The sequence below is a fragment of the Jaculus jaculus genome, chromosome 5 (assembly GCF_020740685.1).
Source record: "Jaculus jaculus isolate mJacJac1 chromosome 5, mJacJac1.mat.Y.cur, whole genome shotgun sequence".
Lineage (NCBI taxonomy): Eukaryota > Metazoa > Chordata > Mammalia > Rodentia > Dipodidae > Jaculus > Jaculus jaculus.
The window spans coordinates 100,423,771-100,450,472 of NC_059106.1; the positions used below are offsets into that span (position 1 = coordinate 100,423,771).

At 40.9% G+C, this 26,702-nt stretch overlaps 1 protein-coding gene and 1 pseudogene across 7 annotated transcripts in view; one reads left to right on the forward strand and one right to left on the reverse strand.

Moving 5' to 3' along the window:
- Nucleotides 1-26,702, forward strand: part of Dnajc6 (DnaJ heat shock protein family (Hsp40) member C6) — a 208,100-nt gene that overhangs the window by 119,867 nt on the left and 61,531 nt on the right. For 6 of the 7 annotated variants that reach the window (XM_045148997.1, XM_045148994.1, XM_045148993.1 and 3 more), the window contains 3 exons: nt 22,128-22,278; nt 23,747-23,796; nt 23,903-24,051. In XM_045148997.1, the coding sequence (XP_045004932.1) occupies nt 22,145-22,278; nt 23,747-23,796; nt 23,903-24,051 (333 nt within the window). In that variant the 5' untranslated portion in view covers nt 22,128-22,144. Of the gene's footprint in view, nt 1-17,200; nt 17,399-22,127; nt 22,279-23,746; nt 23,797-23,902; nt 24,052-26,702 lie in introns of those variants that run through there. The other variant, XM_045148992.1, reaches the window with a different exon arrangement.
- Nucleotides 5,197-6,077, reverse strand: LOC101615751 (annotated as a pseudogene).

The window sequence follows — 26,702 nt, forward strand, 5'->3', positions numbered from 1 at the left end:
CTTGAGTGTTTTATAGTTCTCATCATAGAGATCCTTTACTTCCTTGGTTAAGTTTATTTAGTATTATGTTGGCTGTAGGTTTGTTATAAATTGGTATTATTATGTTGAGATATGTTCCTTCTATTCCCAGTTTCTGTAATACTTTTACCATGAGGGGATGTTGGATTTTGTCAAATGCCTTTTCTGCATCTATTGAGATGCATGTGTTTTTTGTCCTTCAAACTATTTATTTGATGTATTACATTTAGCAATTACATATGTTGAACCATCCCTGCATCTCTGGAATAAAGCCTACTTGGTCGGGGTGAATAATCTTTCTGATATATTCTTGTATCCTGTTTGCCAATATTTTGTTCAGAATTATTTTTTGTTCAGAATTTTTGCATCTATGTTCATGAGGGAGATTAGTTTGTCAATATGAAAGCATCAGTAGCAACAATATTCAGCCCATAAATACAGCTTAATTGAAAATGGTAAAGCCAACCAAGAATATGTAACCCATAACCTGTCCTGACATGGACAAGAGATTAGCACTTCAAATGCAGGCCTATGTACCTGTTTTTTTTTTTGCTTTTTTTTTTTTTTTTGGTTAGTCAGCCTTGTTACCCTTTGGGGTGGCTTACAATCTCACCAATACTGAGTTCCCACCTTATCCCCCAGTGTTTTGGTTTGGAGCTGGAGTTCTGAACAGCTGTGCTGGATGCCCTGTCACTGGGGGATGAATGCCAAAGGTTCGTAGTTCTGATGATTGGGGGTTGAGAGAGTGCAGTAAGCCTGGAGTTGCTCATGCAGTCCCACCTGTATCTCTTTCAGCTCCTTAGCTGATCTCAGCTGTCTTTCCTATAGAGTTCTTGACTTTGCAAGGAGGCTGATAAGGTTGGAAAATCCCCTCATTTGGTCTTTGCTGCAGCGTGGTGTGCCTGGTGGGTGGTGCCTGGCAGGCGCACAGCTGTGCGGATGGGGGATGGCTGTGATGCCTCAGTGGGACTCTGGCCGTTTTCCTCCTTCCTGGTGGATCTTGGGCTCTCCTGCTTCTCTTCTGTGTCTAAAAATAACCTATACTCCTTCACTTTTCAGAAGAAGAGTGTATTTTGCTTAAATCCCTCCCTAGGCTGGTTTGGTGTGGCTCCTATGCCACCATCTTACTTGGAAGTCTTATCCTTCATTTTTATTTCTTTTTTAAATTTTTATTCATTTATTTATTTATTTTGAGAGCAACAGACAGAGAGAAAGAGGCAGGTAGAGAGAGAGAGAGAGAATGGGCACACCAGGGTCTCCAGCCACTGCAAACGAACTCCAGACACGTGCACCCCCTTGTGCATCTGGCTAACGTGGGTCCTGGGGAATTGAGCCTCGAACCGGGGTCCTTAGGCTTCACAGGCAAGTGATTAATCACTAAGCCATCTCTCCAGCCCTTATCCTCCCTTTTTAGATATATTCTCTCATTGGCCTGAAGCTCACCCATTAAGCTGAACTGAATGACCAGTAAGCCCCCAGGATCCTCCCATCTCCTCTCTGGCACTGGGATTGCAAATCTATATTACAAATTCCAACATTTTTACATTGGTTCTGGGGATCAAACTGAAGTCCTCAGGCTTGCAAGACAAGTAGTTTACCAACTGAGCTGCCTTCCCAATCTGCTTTACAGCATTTTTTTTTAAAAAAAATAATATTTTATTTATTAGAGAGCAAGGGGAGAGGAGGAAAGGAGGGAGGGAGGGAGAGAATGGGCATTCCAGGGCCTATAGCCACTGCAAATGAACTCCAGATGCATGTGTCCCTTAGGTAACTAGGGAATTGAACCAGTGTCCTTATGCTTGCAGGCAAACGCTTTAACCATCTCTCCAGTGTCAGCTTTTAATGTTTCTTTGCTTAGTATTTTTGACATTGTGACTATTGGGAGTGTTTTGTTTTTGTTTTTGTTTTTTTTTTCTATTTGGGGTTGTAAATGCCTGCTGTATTTGCTTATCTGTTTCTTTGTCTAGATTTGCTAAGTTTCTAGCTATAATTTTATTGAATTGATTCTTTATGTCTTTAGTACTTATCTCAGCAACTTCTGCTGTCTCATAGATTTTTAGGTTTGATCTCCTGATTGTATCCTAGAGTTCTTGGACATCATAGTCATGCCTTTCCCCCCTTACTTATTTTTTTTTTTTTTTGAGGGATTTTGAGACAGGGTCTGGCTGAATAGCCCTTGCTGGACTAGAACTCACTATGTAGACCAGGCTGGCCTTGAACTAGTGGTGATCCTCCTACCTGAGCCTTTCAAGTGCTGGAATTACAGGCATATGCCTGGCCTTCTCCTCCTTATTGTTGCTTTAATGTAGTGCTCATGAAGTCTCACTCTTCATCCCTGGTATCCATTCTTCTGTTTGAGGGAATTGGCTATACTTTCAAACTGTGTTTTTTATTTGATTCACTGAAGTGTTCATTTCCAACATTTCTATTTTTGAATTAATCCTTTTAAAATTTTTCTTCTATGTTAGTATTTCAACCATCTGATTTTCTTATCTATTGGCTGTTTCCCCTGTGCTATTGACTTTCTGCTTGTTCGCATCTTCTTTCAGATGTTAATCATGCTAATAGTGAAGTTTTTTAAAAATCATTTTTTAAAATTTATTTGCAAGCAAAGAGAAGAGTGGAGGGAGAGTGAACAGTCCAGAGGCTGTAGCCACTGAAAAATAACTCCAGATGCATGTGCCTCCTTGTGCATCTGTCTTTACATGCATACTGGGGACTCAAACCTGTGTTGTTAGGCTTTGCAGGCAAGGGTCTTAACCTCTGAGCCATCTCTGCAGCCCACCAGTGACATTTTAATGTCTTCATCTGGCATGTAGCCTGTCAGTGTCCATGAGTTCTGTAGTTGAGGAGTTAGGGTCTTTTGGAGGAGTTGTGCTTCCTTTTTATGTTTCTTGAGTTCCTGTGTTGTGATTTGCACATCAATTGGTTTGGAGATCTTTTTTGGTTTTATTTGAGGAGCTGTTCTTGAAGACTCAGTTCTCAGTATGGAGAAAACAGCCTGTCTGCATTGGATCCCCTCACAGTCAACAAGGACCATGCACATGCTCAGAGTGGTCGGAGCTGCACAGATCACACAGGGATGGGTTAATCACCTTTCTCTGGAGAAGGCCATCTTGTGCCTAAGTTGGAAATGAAGATCTGGATCCCCTGGGCTCTGTTATATAGTATTGTTATCTTTTATTGAAACATTTGTTTTTCAAATAAATTGAGAGAATAAAAAGAAACGCCTAATTACCCCACACTTTCACGATTCTGTGCATTGTTTCCTATAGAGCAACTGTGAACCTGAAGAATTTTCTTTAGCATTTCTCATAGTACAAACCAGCTGGTTGCAAATTATCTGCTTTTTTTTTTTTTGAGACAAGTTTTCCTACATAACTCAGACTAACTTTGAACTCATAATCTTATTGCTCGAGCCTCTTAAAGCTTACAGGCCACTATGGATTGCAGTCCACTATGCCTTGCTTAAAGTTTTTTTTTTTAAGATTTTGCTATCTATAAAATTTTTGGTTGATAGATTTTTTATGCCACCAGTTTAAAGATCTCATCTCACTTCAGTTTGTTAATTTATATGAATATATGGGCACACATGTAGAGGTCAGTGGACAACCCCACCGTGTCAGTTCTCTCCATCTTCTTTGTGACAAGTTCTCCCATATTGTTGCCTTGCCACTTGTGAGGCCAGTCTAGTTGGACTTCTAGGCTCAGGATTCTCCTGGTTTTGCCTTCCATTGATTGCTATGGGCACACTGCAGTTACAGATATGTGCACACTGTGTATCCTGCTTTATGTGGGTGGTAGGGATTGAACTAGGTTGGAAGGCTTGTGGAGCAAGTGCTTTTCACTGCTGAGTCATCTCTCCCTGTTTCCTAGCCTTCCCATCCCTTTTATTTGACAGGGTCTTGCTATATAGCCTAGGCTGACCTTCGTCTTGAGATCCTCTAGCCTCAGAGTCCTGAGTGCTGGGATTATAGGCATTCACCACCATACCTGGCTATAATAGTAGTTTTCATCAGGGTCAATTTTGCTTCCCTAAGGAACTTTTGGCATTGACCAGAGGTATTTTTGGTTTTATCATTTGGGGTTTGGTGTTAAGGATGATCTTACTATGATCTAGTTAGTAGATAGCTGTGGTAATAAAAAAAAAAAGTCTACAGTGTTCAGGATAGTCCCCACTGTGGTGAATAATCTTGCCTCAGTTTCACTAAAGCCAAGTTACAAAGTTGAGAAACCTGATTTTTTTAAGATTCAATACATATATTATTCAGTATCACAACATGTAGATATATTTCATTACACTTTCATAATATGTCTACAGACTGGTTCATACTGAATGCATTTGAGGCAAGCTGCTCCTTCAGGACACATGAGAAAAGCACATCAGTCAGCTGGACAGGCTGCCTTCAAACCCACTTCTAGGAAGCCTGTCTGTCAACTAATGTCGATGGACTTTACATACTGATGACTTTTAATTCCAAAGGGCCTGGGTGTCTTTGACCTTATCTTAACACTTCTTTCCTGATATCACATCTATACCCATATTATTGAGGTCTGCAGCACTCTCCACTAAACACAAAACTAGACGTGAGTTCTGTTCTGTGTCAGCATGTACACTTTATATGGTAGGTGCTTAAGTATCAGCTAAAAGGCAAGGAATTTTAAAATTAATTTTAAGTAAGTACACATAACAATAGATTTTATTATTACATTTGAATAGTAATTACATTTTGTTGTAGTTTGTGCCTCTCTCACTGCCCTCCCTGTGCTTCCTAACCTCTTTGGCTGCCTCCCAAACAATCCCCTCTTCTGTTTGCTAGCACATGTCCATTACCCTCTTTCCCTCCTTCCTTAAGACCTCTTCCTTCTTGGGGTTCTTTCTAGTTCCATGCATATACATACATATACATGCACATCTAACTTCAAATCTAGGCTCTGCATATGAGAAAACATGCAGTATTTATCTGAGTCTGGCTTATTTTGCTTAACATGATTCAATTTCCATCCATTTTCCTAAAGGCAGTGAATTTTGAAAATGTATGTGCTTTACCAAAAGAGGTTTTATTTCTATAAGAAACAAGACCAGAAAATGAAAAAGTTAAAGAAATTACATATAATAAAATTATAAGACTAACCTATGTACACTACTTTCAGTCATTTCTAATGCTCACAGGTGCCTCAACTTATGATATAGGCGGTAAGTCCTTCCCCTTGGGCCTCTGACAGCCTCGAGCAATGTTGCATAATATTCAGAATGACATGAAACCTCTTCTCAGCTTTCAAAGTTGTGAATTCCTTTATGTCAGCTTCCACTATGAAATAAATGACCTTTAGTGTCATTTGTTTCTTCATTAATGAATCTGTAGTACAGATTTCTATTCAGAATTCATAGATGCTTTTGGTTGATGTAAACTTGTAAATCTTGTATTTACTAGGTACTACCTTGTTGATTTCTTTAATAACATCATTAATTGACAGTAGGTTAAACAAGCTTTCATGTATGTAGGCACACCATTGAAGTCATCAATAGTTATAAATGGCATTTCTTTAATAATTCTTTGTTCTTTTGAGGGTTTCTTTCCTGGTACAGGTTCCTCAACCTTGGTTCTTGAAGGTTAAGTTCTGATCCATTACCAAGCTCTGAGTTGCTGCTACTTGAGGCACATGGGAAGGCATGTTGTCTTTGAGATGTTCCACATCTTTGAAATCTTCAAGGGAGTCACAGAGCTCCTTCAGTGAAGCATTGGTTTGTTCCTGACACTGGATTTCCAATTCAAATTCATTTAGAAGTTCATTTACTATAATGATCTCAGCTCATATTTTACGTAACGTATTCTTCAAGGCAGGTTCCTGACCTACAGGAAGGATGTGTGAACAGGTATCATAATAATCTCAGCCAGCATGGAATAGAGGAATTCTGGAGAGGAGGCTGCCAGCCTCATGACTTTACTGTGGACAAGGTCCAAGACTCTGATGCAAGATTTCTTAATGACAGTTTTCTTAATATTGCCAATCTTTTCATGAATATAAGAACATAATTGTTCCAGATCTGAAGCCATCCTTTCAGTGTCTGCTGAGAAATGCTCCGGCTGCATCTGTGGTCACAAACACCAACACTGGACCCCCAAGGACTGGGAGCAAAGACCCTACTTGCTGCTACCCCACCAGAAATGTGAGCCTGATTTTTATTTTGAGACAAAGTCACACCACGTAGCTGAGGCTGGACTCAAATTTATGCCCACGGGCTAGGATTATAGGCATGTACCACCACTATTATGCTTGGCCTTTGAGTCTGCTCTGAAGCTTACTTAACAAAATGTTCATGTCCTATTTTTTTTTTAATTTTTATTAGCATTTTCCATGATCATGTCCTATTTTTTACTTTTCTAGAATTTTCTTTTCTTTCTTCATTAGTTATTGTTACTGCTTTAAGACCACTTTTCCCTGAAGCTCTTTGAAGTTAATTATGAGCTTTAAAGTACATGTCTGCCACTGCCAATATCTGGGGCATTCCAGGATCTATTTCTTTGAGATTTTTCATTGGTCCTTTTTTATGCTTAGCTGTTTTGTTTTTAATGTGTGATTGACTTTTTGATGATACTTTTAGGTACTCTGGATTCTCATTTTCTTTTAAAACATGTTGAATTTTATGCTGGAAGACAAGCCAGTCAGGCTTCTTCTGCATCTCTATTAGAGTGTATCACTGTGGTTTTACCTGCTGGAGGGAGCTGGGCCTCTCCCTGGTGTGGTCATGGCCATGGCTTACTACCTAGTTGGGATGCTGGGCCTCTCCCTGGTGAGCACATGGCCATGGCTTACTACCTGGTTGGGATGCTGGGCCTCTCCCTGGTGTGTGCATGGCTGTCAGTGATAGAAATCTGTGGCTTACTACCTGGTGGTAGGAGCTGGGTCTCTCAGACATGGCTGTCAGTGATAGAAGCCAATGGCTTGCTTCTTTTTAATCTTAAGTCCAAGATGCTGCATTAATTTTCAAACATCCAGTGAGTAGTCTCTCTTGGGCCTAGTAAAGTCTTAGTCCATGTTTTTAAAGCTGAGACCTGGGCCAAGGACTCAGTGAATTTGTTTACAGACTTGTGCCTCCCTTCCCATGTCTTCTTCACCCCCACCCCACACTTCTGTGCTCTATGTAGCATTTCACATGCTCCCTCCCCACACCAATCACACACCACGCTATGCTCAACAGGGCAGAAACCCAGAAGCATTGCAGAAGATGGTCTTTATCCTTCCTTAGATACAATATAGATGGACCCCCCTTAGTCCAGCTTCTTAGCTGCTTTTGTATCTTTAATCCCTGCCTCCAAGATCAATTTTGCCTGGGCTGTAATACCCTTTGTGAGAGCCAGAGAAAGCCAACATGCAGCAGTCTGGGCCCTGTGGAGTTGATCTTGGGTATTTCTCTTCATTCAATGACCCCCATTGCTTTTGGACCACTATTTTCCTTTTAGATTGTTATTTAATGCCTGAAAACAGTTCATCACAGGGGATCGAATCTGACAGTATACCACAGAATGCATCAGGATAACTGATGCTTTTCCATAGGGATAACCCATGATTTTGACACTGTGGCTGATGGGTCATGTGCCAGGAACACTGAAGTCGGCTCTTCTGAGTTCTTGCTGTGTTGAAGTTGACGTGGGGATAACAAAGTATTCACTCTTCTGGATGCCCACCTATATTGTATCTAAGGAAGGATAAAGACCATCTTCTGCAATGCTTCTGGGTTTCTGCCCTGTTGAGCATGGTGTGGTGTGTGATTGGTACAGTGCTGAGCTTTACCCTATGTTTGCTCATTTTTTGCACAGACTATTGCTTCACAGTAGAATATTGAAGTGTACTACAAAAAAATGATATATAAAACTTTTACAAATATTTATGCTTTAGCTACATTTATTACATGTCAATTTAAAATATATTGATGAAAATAATTTTTAAATTGATTGTACCAATGATTTGTGAAATCACTTCATCTTCCTGGAATATCCATGTGAAACACAGAGGGACTGTTGCTAATATCCCACCGAGTCTAAATGTGTTTGTTATGAGTCTGAATCACTTCTATTTGTGGTCTGTGACAATCTTCTATGAAGAAAAACATCAGCTAAAGTTGACAACAGGAATTTTTTTGGCTTCCTGGCTTTCCTATCAACACCACATATTTGTTTAGAAAAGGATTCTGTGTTGTTGATTAAGGCAGAGAACAAAGTCCCAACATTCAAAAGCTAACATTTTTCCCTGGTATGTCAAGAATTACCCAAGGCACAAAGTGGCTTTCTGAAGTGAAAATTTTAAAGGAAAACTTGGGCAGTATTTTTAAGGGCAGCCATCACTGAAACTGAAGGCCCGCTCTCCCCCTGGAGGGTGAGACATTATCTCTTCCAGTAAACTTCCCTCTATATATGGGGCAAAGTTCCCCCTTCCACTTTTTAAGATCTCTACTGAGTGCAGCTCTTTTCCAACACTCTGATTTCCCGTGGCTGTTGCCCCTGTATAATGCCTTTTCTGTCTGGAAAGTTATCTCCTTAGGGGAAAAGTATTGTTTCCCCAGAGCCAGTGTTATCAACTGGGCTTGCCCTCTTGCCTGTAATCTTTTCCCCATGACCTTTTGGGCTGATCCTGTTTTTTCTCTCTTGTTGAGAACCTTAGAGCCAAATTTAAGATGCCTTTAAAACTGCTGAGTCATCTCTCTAGCCTCTAGAAAGCTTTTTGTTAGAGATGGAACTTTTATAGAGCTTGAGAGAAGAAAAGAATACACGGCTCCTGACCAAGAGGCAGGGGAGAGGGGCTCTGGAAGTGGGAAAGCCCATCCACAAATCCACATTGAGGTCTTTTAAAGCAGTTTAGTGTTCAGCCTGCATGCCAGATGTCCAGGTGCTGCCTGGTTTTTAGGAAAGGGAATGATCTTTTCTCTTCTAGAAAAGTAAGAGATAAAGAAAAATTATATTCACCCCATATGTTTCTGGCCTCTAGCAAAGTGGAGGTTGTAAAAGACTCCTTTAGGAAGAAAGATATGAGGGAAAAAACAGATTTTTCCTTACAGGCTCAAGGACACTACTTTCGTTTACTTTGGGGGCCCTACCATCTCTAAACTGCCTCACTCTCTGACCTTAGGAAAAAATATTTATTTACCTTTAATTATAGTACACTGAATCATATGCATACCATGTTTAAGTCTTTTCTCCTGTAAATTCTCTTGGTAGCATGCTCAGAACTTCTGCAACATGTTTAAACTTTCTGGTTTTGTCCTCACTTCCAATTTCTATTTGGGAACATTACTTTTCTTAAGACAAAACTACCATCTTATAGTATTTCAAATGTGTGGCCCATAGACTCAGGCTTGAATCTTGAGACTCCAGTGGGCAGAGCACTTCTCGGGGAAGGGGTGTCACTGGGGGTGGATCTTCAATGTAGCCCTAAGGTGGGTGGAGAGCATTTGGAGCTACAGTTAGTATCTGTATTTTGGTGTTTGATAGGATCTCTGCTATTGATCTATAGAAGTAAGCCAGCTTCTCCTGCCATTGATGGTGTTCACCTGCAATTTGTAAGCCTGAAATAAACATTTTCCTATTATTGGTTTTTGTTTGGGTGTTTGTCCAGCAACATGAAGCTGCCTGCAACACATTTGAAACCTTTTCTCATCTGAAAGCATTCCTCTCTCCTCACCAGATGAGGGAAAAGCTGAACTCTGGAGCAGGAGCTCTCATCTGCTAAGAAATAGTCATTCCTCTCCTGTAGAAAAAAAATTGAGACAACAATCAACCAAACAACACTGACCAAGACAAAGACTGTCCAATTACACACAGCTTGTGTCTTTAACTTTTCTATATTTCAATTTAAAGCTCATGTTAATACCCCACAGATGAACCTGTGGCCATCTACCCCCTCCCCTGTATTCGTTCTCCTCACATGGTTAAATTGATTGAATCTCTTCTTTTACCCTCACCATTAATGGTAATATTGGGACTGGTGGCCAAGTTCAGCCTGTTAGGGATGCTGGAACTGGGACTTTTTTCTATTAAAATGGCAGTTAGTGATTTGGAGAGATGGCTCAGTTAATGGAGTCCCTGTCTTTCTAGCACAAGGACTTGAGTTTGATCCATACTACAAGCCAGAGACAGGAGGATCTAACTTAGGGGCTTGCTGGCCAGGCAGCTAGTCTCATTTGTGATCTCCCTGTCTCATAAATATTGTATGATATTCCTGAGGACAATACCTGAGACTGTCATCTGACCTCTATGTCTATATGTACATGTGCACACACATATATTTAAAACAATCTCCAAACCTCAATCACAGTGTGAGCCATAAGAAATTTGAGCTAATTAACAATTTCAGGTATAGGATCACTCACTTATAAACCAGTATGTAACCAACATAAAACATGTAGACAATATGTTTATATTTTCACAAAAAAGTTATACATATTGTTTTTTGAGGTAGAGTTTCACTCTAGCCCAGGCTTACCTGGAATTCACTATGTAGTCTCAGGGTGGCCTTGAACTCAAGGCAATCTTTCTACCTCTGCTCCCAAATGCTGAAATTAAAGGCGTGTGCCACCACACATGGCTAAGATATATTTGAAAAACCAAATTTTCATTTTGATGTGTCAGTTTTAAGTTAGAGTGTTGTTCTGTTTCCTCCATAGCACTGAGCAATTATTAAATCTGTATTCTCAAAGATACAACTTTTCTTCTAAACAAGGAAGAAACTTGTAATTATTAAGTATAATTTTTTATATTATTTATTTGCAAGGAAGGACAGAGAGAATGAATATGGCTATGCTGGTGCCTCTTGCCATTGTAGATGAACTCTGGCTGCATGCTTATGTACTAAGGAATCGAACGCAGACTGTCAGGCTTTGAAAACAAATGCCTTTAACTGTTGAACCATCTCTCCATCCTGAAACTTGTATCTTAAAGATTCAGAGTCTTTGAAGATGGCTGAGTGGTTAAAAACACTTTCTTGTATAACCCGCTGGCCCTGGTTCAGTTCCCTGTGTGCCTGGCATTCGTTCAGTGGTAAGAGAGTCTTGTACATGTGCCCCTCCCCACATGCACCCCCACATGTGTGAAAATAAATAAAATAATGAAGGTAGAAGAAGAGAAGAAACACCAGAGATTGCCCGCTGACCTCCACATGTGTGCTATGGCAAGTGCACATACACACACACACACACACACAAATGATAACTAGAAAAACATTTTTTTGGGGGGGTGGGTTTTCGAGGTAGGGTCTCACTCTGGCTCAGGCTGACCTGGAATTCACTATGTAGTCTCTCGGAGATCCTCCTACCTCCTACCTCTGCCTCCCGAGTGCTGGGATTAAAAGCGTGCGCCACCACGCCCGGCTCTAGAAAAACATTTTTAAGCATAGTGCCTAACCTGGTCATTGACAAAACTCAAGTAGATATCTAGTGTGCTAGTTAAGTTGGTAGGACCTAAAGTCACCAGTGAGGGATTATTTAGATTAGGTCAGCCTCTGGGTACACCTGTGAGGGATTATCTTGACTAGCTTATTGAGGTGGGAAGACCTTCCGTAACTATGGGTGGTATCATTCCGTGGACCCAGGTATGGGACTATTAAAAACATGAGAGAGCTGGATGACACCAGCATTCATTACTTTCTGCCTCCTCACTGAACTGAATATGACCAGCTGCCTTAAGCTCCTGTTACAAAGCCTACTGCCTTGATGGACTGTAATCTGGAACTGTACACTGAAATAAGCCCTTCCTTCCTCAAATTGACTTGTATCAGTATTTAGTCCCAGTGATGAGAAGGTAACGAGTAAACCAGTAAAACAAAAAGGTCAAACTATGATGCTTGTCATGCAGATTTAGGCAATGTCTTTTTCAGTTTTAACAGGTAAACAGCAGAGGGTAGAAATAGAACTTTATAGATAAAACTTTCTCAATGCCATTTTAGGCCATAGCCTTTTACTTTAAAACTTTTTAAGTATATAACTGTTTTTTAAAAAAAACAAGTTATTGTTGTTTTATTAATTTGAAGTGTGTGGGGGGCACACTAGGGTCTTTTGCTGCTGCAAATAGGCTCCTGTTTGTTTTTACAGGGTGGCTGGGGAACTGAACTTTGAAAGCAAGTGCCTTTAACTGCTTGAGCCATCTCTCCAGTCCCTTGCTTTTTTAGTTAATATTGAGGCTAAGTTTTATTCCTTTTGCTTGTTTGTATATCTGAAAGAAAAGAAAGAAAGCAAATCCTTGGAATACTCACACCACATTCCCTATCTGGACTAGACATCACCATCCTATAGGCAAACCTGCCCTTGGATACTGACGTTGAGTTCATGTTGAGTTCTTTCCTCACTTGGATCAGATACCATGGGTCTTTCCAGTGTAGCCATTAACCTGACATGAGCCATACCCTCACCTTTGGTGGCTCTTTGACCTCTAGGCACCCCTGGAGGGATTTCTTTACCAGACCACAGGCCATTGCTTTATCCAGCATGAACCTGTGATACTCAATGTTATCCTTCTGGATCAGATACCATTGGTCCATACAGTGCCAAGTTTAAAGACCGATACCCAGAGTGGCTGGGCATGACTTCTCAGGAAGTGATAACATATGTTGCCTAAGTTTAGCTATTTTGGCCTTGAAAGTTAGGGAAGCACCTTTCTCAGCACATCATCTGGAAAGATTACTGGGAAGAAGGTCAGCAGAGTTCCCCTTGATTGAGGCTATCAAGTGAACTAGTAAAACTGCATTGAGCAGCTAGAGTTCCTTCTGTGGAAGACAATAGCTTCACAGAAAGCAGCTAAGAATCTTCAGGAAGCAGGTAGGAAAGAGAGTGCCCTTAACATTTCAGATCCAAGAAAGTCTAGAAGCAACCATTGCTAATGTGTTTTAGATTCAGAATGTGTTGCTTAATGAGGTAAGTCTCTTTGGGTGTTATACTAGAGTTGGTTCACCTTGACATTATTTCAGGAAACAAGAAAGTGGCTTAGGGCATCAGTGGATTGGTCCTTATGGTAACAGAGCCTCATTCCCTCCACAAGCTGTGTATTGTTCCATTGGACTTAGGAATGGGGCATGGTAAGTCTAGGAGATTTCTATCTTTTGTGTCAGAGACACTCACTAAGCACTTCATGTGTTTCTGATCAGAAAACAGTAGCAAAGAACCTAATGTAACATGCAAGTTGACAATATGGTGAGCTGAAGCAGCTACTACAGAAAAGAAGAAGCAGGAGGATTGCAGGAGAGCTGGCAACAATAATGCAAGTCAGACTGCCCTGAAACCTGAGATGAGCTGCAGAGTGAGGTGGGAGATGGGAGATATTAGAGACAAAGATGCTTACAGAAGAAGCCAGGATGCAGAGGACGAGAGACTCAGAATGCTGAATGGATTCGGAAATCGAAAATTTTCTTTTTAAAATTTTTTTAAAGTTAATTTATTTTTTATTAATTAGTTTTGTACTCAGTGAATACAGTCAAGTTGGTACCATTGTTAGGCTCATCCATGTTCTACCCCCTCCCCCTGCCCCCTCCTTGTTGAGGTATATGGGTCATGCATTGTGGAGTTAGGCCACAGTTATGGGGAGGATAAATGTCTCTGCATATCATGACCCAACATGTGGCTCTGACAGTCTTTACACCCCTTTTTCTGCAAAATTTCCCTGAGCCATGTTGGGTTCATTTTTGGTCTGCTTCAGTGAGAAGGTATTGGGGGCCTCTGGGTCTCTGGATATCTGATTTGGTAGGAGTTGATTGTTTTCTGTGTTTACTTGCTGGGTGTGATGATGCGTACCTTAAATTCCAGCCCTAGGAATGCTCAGGTAGGAGAATCACTGTAAGTTTGAGGCCAACCTGAGATAACAGTGAATTCTAGGTCAGCCTAGGCTAGAGTGAGACCCTACCTTGAAAATAAATTATTTACTTATTTTAGAAAGAGACAGAAAGTAAATATGAACATGCCAGGCCCTCATGTCCCTGCAAACAAATTCCAGATGTGTGTGGTGCTTTGTGCATCTGGCTTTGCATGGGCACTGAAGAATCAACCTGGACCAGCAGATTTTATAATCAAGCACGTTTAGCTGCTGAGCCATCTCCCCAACCCTTCAGTTCATTTTCATTCTGTCATTATCATTACTGAACTTAACCAAGGCCCAGCTTTCTCCAAAGGAACTCTCCCCAGACACTGTGCATGCAAGAGGGTCTAGTTCAGCATATGGAAACTGCTTAGCACAGTGTCTTGCCTAGGATGCTTGTTTAATAGGAAGCTTGAATGGCATAAAAAGTTTGAAACTCAAGCAGTCATCCATGGTGGCACACACCTTTAATCCCAGCTCTTGGGAGGTAGAGGTAAGAGGATTGCTGTGAGTTTGAGGCCAGCCTAAGACTACATAGTAAATTCAAGGTCAGCCTGGGCTAGAGCAAGACCATATCTAAAAACAAACAAAAGAAAGAAAAGTTTGAAATTGGAGGTGGAACTTAGGGAATCATCTAACTTATTCTCATATTTTTTATGTTTCTCGAGACCTTGAGTTTGTAATTCCCTCATGGTTACATAACAGGAAAGAGCTGGGGACCCAGCACCATAATACAGAGCTGTTCCCACCAAACAACCTGAAAAATGAATGAAAAAAAATCAAGTGTGTTTTCTATAAATGTATACTTTTTATAAGCAAACAAATATACATATAAATAACTACTTGCCAGGCGATATAACTGATAACACAAATAATTTATCACTAATTTCTGTTTTTGTTTTTTTAGATATTTTTAAGAATGCTTTTGTCAAAGCTAAATGACCTCCATTTTGAGCTGTAGTTTGATACAGGGAATGGCAACGACTCTTGTATATCTTTCTCATTGAATTGTTTCTCCCAAGGTCCAGGCATAGTGTTCCAGCCCAAGGAAGGCTGAGCCTGACACTGACTTACAAGTTCTGTCATGTACTTGGACACCTGTGCTGCCTGCCCAGCCTGAACTCAGCCAGAATCATGGACAACATCTGCTCTGGGCCCTTGCCAGCTAGGCTGAATGCTGTATAAGTTCTGGCCTCTGTCTTTTGGATCTGCTAAACAGTTGTCAGACCTGTCTAGGCCTACTGCTGTGCTGTGTGACATTTTTTTTTTAATTTTTATTTATTTATTTGAGAGTGACAGACACAGAGAGAAAGACAGATAGAGGGAGAGAGAGAGAATGGGCACGCCAGGGCTTCCAGCCTCTGCAAACGAACTCCAGACACGTGCGCCCCCTTGTGCATCTGGCTAACGTGGGACCTGGGGAACCAAGCCTCGAACTGGGGTCCTTAGGCTTCACAGGCAAGTGCTTAACTGCTAAGCCATCTCTCCAGCCCATATATATATTTTTTAATTTGAGAGAGAGAGAGAGAGAGAGAAAGAATTGGCATGCCAGGGCCTCAGCCACTACAGTTGAAGTCCAGACATTTCTGCCTGCTAGTGGACATGTGTGATCTTACACTTGCCTCACCTTTGTGCATCTGGTTTATGTAAGATGTAGAGAGTTCAACATGGGTCCTTAGGATTTTCAGGCAAGTGCCTTAACTTCTAAGCCATCTCTCAGCCTATGTGACATACTTTCAATAGCTTACACTAAGTGCAAAATAACACAGAAGTCACGTAGTATTTCAAAGACCAATAATCTGTGTGCTCCTGCATACAAGTTCTGCTAATAGTTTTAGAATAGGTGCCCATCCTAGATACTACCTCTCTTCAAGATGGAAAGTAGGAACTCAGTGATATAATGAGGTCCACTTTCTGTAAAACATGTTTCATTCTAAACTTCCATAGTGACAGGTTTACCTGTGCTGTGAATAGAAATTCCAAGAAGAAATTTCTGCTTTGTTACATCCATTGAAATCTGATTTCATCAATGATGACACTTAGCACCATGGCTCTTTGTGCTTCAGACCACATGTTTTATGGCTTTCTCCTCACGATACCCACAGTCCCTTACTAGCTGTCATTTCCTAAGTGTTCACCACATGCAAGGGACTCTGCTACGTTTTCCAATTCTTATTTTACATAATCTGTAATCCTTTTCCAGACCTCTGTCATGGTCTGCTAGTGCTTCCCCTCGACAGGGAGGGAATCAGGGCTTTGGTCTGCTGTTAAACTGCTCTAGGTTACATACACATACAGATATTAATAGAAATAGGATCCAAACCAGTTCTGGCTGACAGAAAACCTGATATTAATACTACTGGCTTTTACCTCTTGTTTAACATAGGGAGTGTCAAATATTTTTTGCTTAATTTTATTTTTATGTGTGAAACTTTTATTATAGTTGAATTCCTAGGCATCCTGTTTTAGTTAACCCATGGAATTATTTGCTATAACAGCTGAATGTCTAAAAATGAAAATTAAAATTCTTGTTTATTTTTTAAAAATCCCACTGTGTATGCTACATAAAACTCATACTGTTGATGCCATAAACCATGTAGGAAAGTTTTTGTTCTTAATTGCATTAGGGGGTAGGAAGGGGGCACAGAGGAATAGAATGGTAAGTTCAAAATCACATGGGCTTTAAGCAGAAAAACAAGTTTTAAGTCTTGAGATCTCTTTCCACAGAATCTATTCTTTCTCCTCAAAGCATCTCTGAAGGATGCTGAATGTTTATGGTCTGATTCTGGAAACCAAGACTGTGGGCTTTCATAGGACAGCTGGTTATTATGCTCAAGTGCTCGGTTTCTCTAATTATTGGGAAGCCAAGAACTGAGAACTTATACAGGGCCAAGGAAGCATTCTGAAGCAGTGATGCTGGCTCCCTGCCATTGGCCTAGCTTTGAAGGAGACATAGCATACTCACCAGAAGGTGCTGATGGTGTGTCTCTGCAGACACTTGAGGTCTAGGATTTGTCTTGTGCAGTTTCGACTTTGTCAGTGCCAGGAAAGGACATTTGTAATATTTTCACACTTAAACTATCCAGGTGAAAAGTCCCAGTGCTTCAAAGGAGCATGAATATGATCAGATCCTAGTGGCAAAGTTTATTTTATCAGTCAAGCTGAAGCAGGCTGGTTCTAGGTAACAGTAGTTACTAGAACTTGTAGGACAGTCGTCTTAAAAGAAAGGTCATGATCTGTGGTGGTGGCCTGCTGCAGAATGATACTCTTCCCAGAACTGTGATTATCACTACCCTTCCTCTGCCATTGCTTCCCTCTCCAGATGTCCTGGATCATACTGAGAAGCTATGCATACCCCGAGTGAGCTCCTGCCATGAAGACTCAGGCTCCCAGCACCTAGAATAAGTCCAGGGCAGAAGGCTGTTCTGGGCCATCCTTAGTCTGCATGGTGTTAGAGAGGCACAAGGGCACCTGGAGGGCTTGTGGGCAGCATTGGTTACCACTCGGAGGCCAGCTAAGAACCCTGTGTGACAGAAACCCTGGTGAGTCATGCGTAGAGGAGGAGGGTTCCACAGCTGTTCAGGAAGTCCACATTGAGTTGTCATAACACAACACTTGGCTGTTGTCCATATTTTACCTGCATTTTAATTATAAAGCCAAAAACACAAATTGTAGAAGATGCAATCATATAAGTAAAAATCATTTGTCAGTTTTCCAGATTTAATTGGATGTAATTACTATAAGTGTAGTGGATAAAAGCTTGGGCTTGGAGTAATTTCTCTGGCTGCAAACCCTGGTTCATTATCCATGGGACTTTGGGCAAGTTACTGGTTGGCCTCCACTTCCTTTTCTTCCTGTTTGAGTGGGGGAAGTAGTAGTACTTTCCTAATAGAGGTGTGAAGATTAAATGTATTACTGCATATAAGGAATTTAGATCAGTTTCTGGTACATAGGAGGCATTTCACAAATTTGGGTCACTGTTATTATTTTATGTTAATTTTGACTTCTGAGCTGGGCATGATGTTGCATGACTGTACTTTCAGCACTTGGGAGGTGGAGGCAGGAGAATCAGTAGTTTAACATCATTCTTTGCTACATAAAGAGTTTGAGCATAGCCTGGACTATGTGAAACCCTGTTCTAAAAAAAACGTAGGGGCTGTAGGTATAGCTCAAGTGTTAAAGGCACTTGATGACCAGGGTTTAGTTCCCCAGAATCCATGTAAGGCCAGATGCACAAAGTGGTATGTGCATATGGAATTTCTTTGCAGCAGTAGAAGGCTCTGGTGTGCCCATGCCTGCTTGCTCTGTCTCTCTTTCTCTCTCTTTCTCTGTTTCTTCTCTCCTCTATGAAAATAAATGAAAAAAATATATAAATGTAATATAAATATATATATTTTAAAAAATTGTAACTTCTCAATTATTTCTGTAAGCCTAAATTTTTTTTTCTTATAAAAAGTACATGTTTTGAGCTGGGCGTGGTGGTGCACACCTTTAATCCCAGCACTCAGGAAGCAGAGGTAGGAGGATTGCCATAGTTCATGAGACTACATAGCGAATTCCAGGACAGCCTGGACTAGAGTGAGACCCTACCTGACATCCCATGGTGTGTGGTTGTATCTCGCTTCATCTGTGAAAGGGGACCAGCTTCTTCTGCCATCATGGAACTTCTCTCAGATCTGTAAGTTTGAAATAAATGCCATTCTTCCCATAAACTGTGTCTGGTTTAGAGGTTCATACCAGCAGTGTGGAGCTGACTACAACAATGAATAACTGAATATAAGTGGAATTGTATAATAGTTTTTTCTTTGTGACTGCCTTGCTTTCTTTGACATAATTAAAAATGTTTCTTTTTAATTTCATACATGCATATAATTTATTTTGGCTATTTTTAATTCCCATTACCCTCTTTCATGTTCTACTGCTTTCCTTAAGCCTGGACTCCTTCCTAACTAGTCTCCCTCCTGCTTTCTTGTGTGTGTGTGTGTGTGTGTGTGTGTGTGTGTGTGTGTGTGTGTGTAAAACACACCAGGTTTAATTACGGTTTCTTGCACAAGCATGGGTGAGGGGTTATTTACTGGAGCATGGGCAACTTAGCAGTGCCTAGCCTTTATGCTAATAAAACTTTACTTCCATCCATGAAGTCAGTCTTTATATAATTATCATGTGTTAACAAAATATTATTCTCTTGACTTTTCCAATAACTTAGAAATGTGGAAGTCATTGTTTTGCAGACTACATAAACAGGCAGCTGACTGGATCTGGCTCTTGGGACAGAATTAGTACATTGTGGTTATTGTTTTCTTCTGCATGTGACTTTCACTTTTAAAAAAATATTTATTGCATGTGAAGAGAGATAAGAGAGAAGAGGGAAAGAGAGAATGGGCACACCAGGTCCAGACACATGTCACCTTGTGCATCTGGCTTTAGGTGGGTACTGGGGAATCAAACCCTGACCATTAGGCTTTGCAAACAAGTGCCTTTAATTGCTGAGCCATCTTCCCAGCCCTCTGCATGTTATCTTCTAACTCTATACTCTCAGGTTTTAAAACTCTTGACTATTGAGAGTCTAAAATGTCTTGCAGAATTGGTACTGTTACTTAGTGCAGCCCTGCCCCTTCCCCCCCCCCCCCCCCCCGGAAAGCCAAATCACACAATGTCCCTCTTCTCTTTTTGTGTGACATAGTGTGGATGAATGAGGATTTTAGATGGGCTCTGACAAATCATTCTGGTTTCTGCTGCATTCTGAGACACTACTAAGCAGATCACATGCCCTAGGTGATGCAGAGTGAGTTTTACATAATCAAGGACATTTATATCTTTTTTTTTTCTCTATATGCTGATTTAAGTTCTAATCACTGCTTTCTTTTTTTTTTAACTTAATTTATTATTTTTCTTTTCAGCAAATACAGGCAGTTTGGTACCATTGTTCAGGCTCATCCATGATCTACCCCCTCCCAATGGACCCTCCTTGTTGATGTAAATGGGTCGTGCATTGTGGAGTTAGCCCACAGTTATTGGTACGATAAATGTCTCTGCATATCATGACCCAACATGTGACTCTGTCTTTTAATAGGCTGGTGCCTCAGTGTCCTAGTCCACATGAAGATGAGAGTCAGCAAGATGTCATTTCTGAGAAGTGATGTTTCAAAAGAGTAGCAGACAAAAGTGGTGACTTGGAGTGGAAATAGGGAAAGCATTTTATAAAAGTTGCTCTATCCTCGCTATGTTTGAAAAGAAAACGTGATGCAGATTTTTACATGGGTGTGTGTTTAAAGGGAGATAACATGCCCTCTTTTACAGGGAAGCAGAATGTGAGAGATCCTTCTTGTGCTTGTAGAAGCAGTCCTGGCTGCCATCAGACTGGGCCTTGGCATTTCACTCGGGCTGTAGAGCAGAAGGTGTGCAGCCAGAGTGCAGGCTGCTTACATGATGCATTGGTTTGTTTGGTCTGACAGATGGAGAGGTTCATGTGGGTGCCAGTTTCAGGGATATCTGCAGCTGAAAGCAGGCAATGGCAGTGGAAGAATGAGGAGAATACAAGATAGGGGAGGGGAGTTGTGCATAGTCAGGGAAAGAACATCATCATTGTATTGGGAAGAATCCTGGCTTGGAGTAAGGCTGTAGGGTAATGGGACATGGAAGAGTTGTTTAGGCTTTGCAGTACATGTACCTGGATGCAAATGGCTGGCTTCTCTTATATGAGCTGCTTCTCTTTGAGCCTCCATTTTCTACCTATAAAACATGAATAATTGCCCATATGTGGTAGCTTCCACCTATAATCCTAATGCTTGGCAGCAAAGGCAAGTGGATCATTGGTATTTTGAGGTCATCCTGAATTACATAGTGAGTTCCAGACTAGCTTAGGCTTCAGAGTGAGACCCTATCTCACTTTTTTCCCAAGTAGGAATGACACACAGTTTCCAACTGTGAGAGATGACAACTGTTGAGATCCAAGTATAACCTCTGCTGCCTAGGACAGTCCAGTAAATGGTGGACATTATTAACATTTGTTTAAGTGTTCATTTGTTTATTCATTGGCATTCATTTATTTGCATTAAATAGATGTCTAATGATGTTTTAGGCACCCATAGCTTTTGTGATCAGGATGGAAGAATGGAAATTGCTATGTATTTATAGATATATGTAAATGGCATGTAGGAGTGGAACAGATTCCTGGCCAGTAAATACAATAAAAGTTACCTGTTTTCATTAGTGTTCAGAACAGTCACCTTTCATATATGGGGGGTACACTCTAAGACTCCATGGATGCCTGAGACTCTACATAGTACTGGACCCTATAATATCCATGTATGCTGCTAAATACCCTAAAATTCAGGTGACACCCCCAACAAAGAAATACTTGGACCCAGATATCAATAGTGGTAATTGACACTGACCATAGAAAGTATAATTTTAGGAAGTTACAAGGGAAAAGAACTTGAAATATCTGACAAATAAAACTGGTACACCTCCCCACCCCACCCCCAGCCCCCCATAAGCCTCGGGCCTAGAACTCTGCTTAAAGCCTTCCAGGAGACCTTTCTACTATAGACATGAACTGTTGCTGTGAGGGACAGACAGCATAGAGTGGACTTCTAACAGTTATCCCTACCAAAGGCTGGAGGATTTACTTAAGCTGCCTGCTGCCCTTTTTGGGAAGCCTCTCTAAGATTAACACTGTATGAAGGTCACATAGTGAAAGCCTTGTAGGTGCTTCAAAATTTTCCAAGCCTGGTTGTGATTGTATATACCTATAATCCTAGCTGTTCAGGAATCTGAGGTAGAGGGTGGTGAGTCTGAGGCCAGCATGGTCTATGTAGCAAGACTGTCTCACCACAAAATGAAAAACAGTAAAATAAAAGTAAAAACTCTTAGTTTTCATATTTAAAAGACAAGTGAAAGAAACAGTTGAAATCATATTTAATTCAATATTTTTAAACACTAATTTCAAAATGTAATCAGTATAAAAGATGCTGAGATACTTGATCTTTTTATTTGCATCAAGTCTTTAGAATTTGGTGCATATGTCATACTGACAGGACATCTCTGGCTTAGGTTGATTACAGGTGCTCTGTTGCCACCTATGACTAGCAGATTGGTATTGTACCGTGGACTCTGGCAGTTTCTCAGTGTGGGGCTTACCTGGATCTCCACAGCAGCATTGCTGTGACTCAGCTATAAGTGTCCTGACAAAAGGTGGTCAGTGTGTAGGATGAAGCGACATCGGTGTCCGGTGTGGTCTGTGCCTCACTTCTCATGTATCCTTGGCAGGTGCTTCATCTCCAGACATGGAGCCTAGCTATGGGGGAGGCCTTTTTGACATGGTGAAAGGTGGTGCTGGGAGACTCTTCAGTAACCTAAAGGACAACTTGAAAGACACCCTCAAAGACACATCCTCTAGAGTCATTCAGTCTGTTGCCAGGTATGTGCATTCTTCCTCACCAGGCTGGTGGAACTCCAGGCTCCCAAGGGATATGGCTACTTGCTGCTTGCTTATTGGACTCAGAATGTCTGTTCTGTGATATGATTGTGTGGGTTCTGGCCTGCTGAGCAATGCCATTGAAGCTAGAGAGTTAAGTCCTTGTAAAGCGACAAGGCAATCTGCTGAAGCTCAGTTAATTGGTATGTTTGAATGTGATGTTGCCATCCCTGGTTTTGCATCAGATTCTAATGCAGCATCCACTTATTAACCATATACATACCCTAAAGCAAGCTAACAGCCCCTCTGTACTTCTCTTTTGTGTTTGCTTGATAGGATTAGTATCTTTGGTGGTTTGAGGATTAAATAATAATGCTCATGCTGTCTGGATTGGAATCAAAATATATTTTGTATCCTTCTAGTTCTTCAAAATTTAGTTGGTAGAAAGAATTTTTTACTCTTCTTCTGTGTACAAAAAACAATGGGGATTATTTTTTATTCTAGAGTATTAAAATTTATTTGGTTATTTTCAGTTACAATATACAGGGATTTTTTGTTTGTTTGTTTGTTTGTTTTTCGAGGTAGGGTCTCACTCTATTCCAGGCTGACCTGGAATTCACAATGTCATCTCAGAGTGGCCTTGAACTCCTGGTGATCTTCCTACTTCTGCCTCCCCAGTTCAGGGATTAAAGGCGTGCACCACCACACTTGGCAATATACAGTTTTGAATCCAAAGTTCAAATTTCAAATTCAATATATTAATTGACATTTAAAAAATATTTTATATACTAGAGAGAGAGAGAGAGAAAGAGAGAAAAGCAGATAGAGAGAGACAGAGAGAGAGAGAGAGAAGAGAGAGAATGGGCACACCAAGGCCTCTAACTGTGCAAACAAACTCCAGACATATGGACCACCTTGTACCTCTGGCTGACATGGGTCCTGAGGACTTGAACCTTGGTCCTTTGGCTTTGCAGGCAATTGCTTTAACCTCTAAGCCATCTCTCCAGCCCTTAATCAACATTTTAATAAAGTTTCAAAGGCAGAATTTTCTATTTACTGTAATTTCAATGAGGACCTTGGTAGGGAGAGAAGGAGTGTTGTTTGTTCTTTCTCAGTGTCTTCTTAGGACCATTAGCCCATCACAGTTAGAGGAAAGAGTCCTAGGGGACAGAGGCTAGAGCATTTGTGTTAGTAAATTGGCAGTGATTCTCGTCTCAGATTGACTCCATTCAGCAATTTGGCACCATTCAGCAAGAGGTATCCTTAGGACTCAGAATGCACATTCTGGGTGGTGTCTCTAGAGGATGAAGGTGGTCTTTTCTAAAGATGCTTCCCTGGGAAAGGTCTTGAGAGAGTCAGCATATGCCTACTGGACAGAAATATCACAGTTCACGATACTTAAGTGACTGGGAAAGAAATCTTGGCATGTTTGGATCACTTTAAAGAGTATCCTTTCCTGTCCCACTTTTAGCTACACAAAGGGAGACTTGGACTTCACTTACGTTACCTCCAGAATTATTGGTAAGTTCCTCCTGTCTGTCAGTGCTTCTCAACTCAGCTTTTCAGGGATGCTCTTCATGACTACAGCTCTGTGTAACCTGTTTTCTTCCTGTGTGACCTCTCCTAGTGATGTCCTTTCCTATGGACAATGTTGACATAGGATTCAGAAACCAGGTTGATGACATACGTAGCTTTTTGGATTCCAGACACCTTGACCACTACACCGTCTATAATCTGTCACCCAAGTCATATCGAACTGCCAAGTTTCACAGCCGGGTAAGGAGTTTTGGTCCTGGGATGGGATTATTAAAAGCATTTTTGGTTCACCATTTTCAATGTTGAGGGCATTTTTTTTTCCTATGGTAGGAAAGGGTTTATTATGGCTTAGAGTTTCAAGGGAAGTTTTAGCATGGCAGAGAAAGAATGGTAGAGCAGTGGCTGAACATCACATCTGGCCACAGTAGCTGGCAGAAATCAGCAAGAGTGCATGGAGCTATGGCAAGTGGGGGCTGGCTATAATACACCCCCAGCAACACACCTTCTCTAGCAAGGCTCACCTCCCAAATTTCCACCAGCTGAGTATCAAGATTTCAAAATACATTAGTCTATGGGGGATAGCTAATTCAAGCCACCACATTCTGTCTCTGGTTCCCATACACTCATGACCACCTCAAGTTATAAAAATACATTTGCTCCAACTTTAAAAATTGCTATAGCCTTTACCAATCCCAATGCTGTTTGAAAGTCCAAAGTCTTGTCTGACACTTCAGACAGATTCCTAACTATAAGTCTGTAAAATAAAAACACAAATTAAGTATACACAGTAACAAAAGTAAACATTTCTATTGCAAAAAAAATGCATAACAAGGAAATATTGGACCAATGCAAGATAAAAAATTAGTAGGGCAAACATCAAATCCTACAGCTCCATATCCAGCATCTAGCTTGCAACAGAATCTCTAAGGTTCAGATGGTTTATTTCTAACATCAAACATTAAAAAATATATTTATTTGCAAACAGATAGATAGATGATAGGGAGGGAGGGAGGGAGGGAGGGAAGGAGGGAGGGAGGGAAGGAGGGAGAGAGAGAGAGGGAGAGAAAGAGAGAGAGAGAGTGAGAGAGAGAAAGAGAAAGAGTGAGTATGGACATACCAGGGCATCTAGCCACTGTAAATGAATTGCAGATGCATGTACCACTTTGTGCATCTGGCTTTCTGTGGGTACTGGGGAATCAATCCTGGATCATTAGGTTTTGCAGGAAAATGACTTAACTGCTGAGCTATCTCTCCAGCCCAACGTCTTAATTAAATAAATATTTTTATATATTTACTTGAGAGAGAGATAGTGAATATGGGTGCAACAGGGCCTCTTGCAAACAAACACCAGATACCTGTTCCACTTAGTGTGTCTGGACTTCTGTAGGTACTAGGAAATCAAACACAGACTGGCAGGCTTTGCAAATAAATACCTTTAATTACTGAGCCATCTCCCCAGTCCAACATCTTAATTCTTGATTAATCTTCTTCCCACCTTCCCTTTTTACACCTCCTCTCCTGACCCTACTTAGACCATTTCACTGCCTGTATTCTGCCCCTTTACTTAAATATTTAGCATACCTTCCCTTTAAAGAAGAGTTTTGAACTCCAGGTGCATGTGCCACCTAGTGCGCATGTGTCACCTTGTGCATCTGGCTTACATGGGACCTGAACAGTGGAACATGGGTCATTAGGCTTCACAGGGAAGCACCTTAACTGCTAAGCTATCTCTCCAGCCCTCTTCACTGTAATTCTTTAAAATCTACTATAATAAACTAATTCCAACTCTTATTCCATCTCTTCTATAATTCAGAGCAAGTGAATTACCATCAAACTTGATAATTCTCTTTCTAACTTGAAGCAACTTGTTTGCTTGTTTTGTTGTTGCTTATTTTTTTGAGGCAGACTCTTGCTGTGTAGCCCAGGCCAATCTTCAATTTATTCTTCCTGCTTTAGCACCCCAGTGTTGGGATTACAGGTGTGTGCCACCAAACCAGGCTCTTGAAAACCTTTTTTTAAAAAAATATTAATTATATACATAGTATTCATGTATCAATTGTTAGTACCATACTTTCCCTCACCCCTGCTCCCTTTCCAAAGGGGCCTTCATCATTGGGGTTATCCCCACAGGCTATCCCTCAGGGGTTGTGAGTTGTGCATTGTGGGTGCAGCAGTCAGTTATTCGGGAGAAGCAGTGCCTCTGTGCATGATGTCCCAAATTGTGGCTCTAACAATATTTCTGCCCCCTCTTGATAGAAACCTAAATTTATTTTTCTTGTTTTGAGACTAAGTCAATGCCATTATTTTCATAATGGAAGTACAGTGGCACATCCTGTACAACATTTCATAAAAATTTTATTTAGTCTTGAAATATCTGCCAGCCTCAGCAGTTTTCTTCTGGAAGTGAATAAAGATATCATATTGATAATATAAACATTTATACACATGAAAATACTTGTTTTCGTAATATTTATAAAAGGCAAACTTTATCATAAAGATCTTTTTGGTGACTAAATGAGTTTAATTATGGTTGCTTGTATGTGCATGGGTGAATGTTATTGACAAGAATATGGGAAACTTACCACTGGCTTTAACACTTGAAGAAAATGTTTTCCCTACCTCAAGCAACCATCAACTGCCAATAGCTCCTCAGGAAGAGGGGGCTGATGGGCCCCTCTCTCATCCTTGATGGAATGTTAGAGGCCCAGTCTTGTGAAGGTCTTGTACAGGTAACCATAGCTACTGTGGGTTCTTGAGTACACTGGCCACATCATGTCCAGAAGATAGACATTCCTTTCCTTATTTTCCTTCCACCCCCTTCCACCGCCTGTTCCTTGATGTTCCCTGAGCCTTGGAGAGGTTTATATAGATGTCTGTCTCATTTAGGGCTG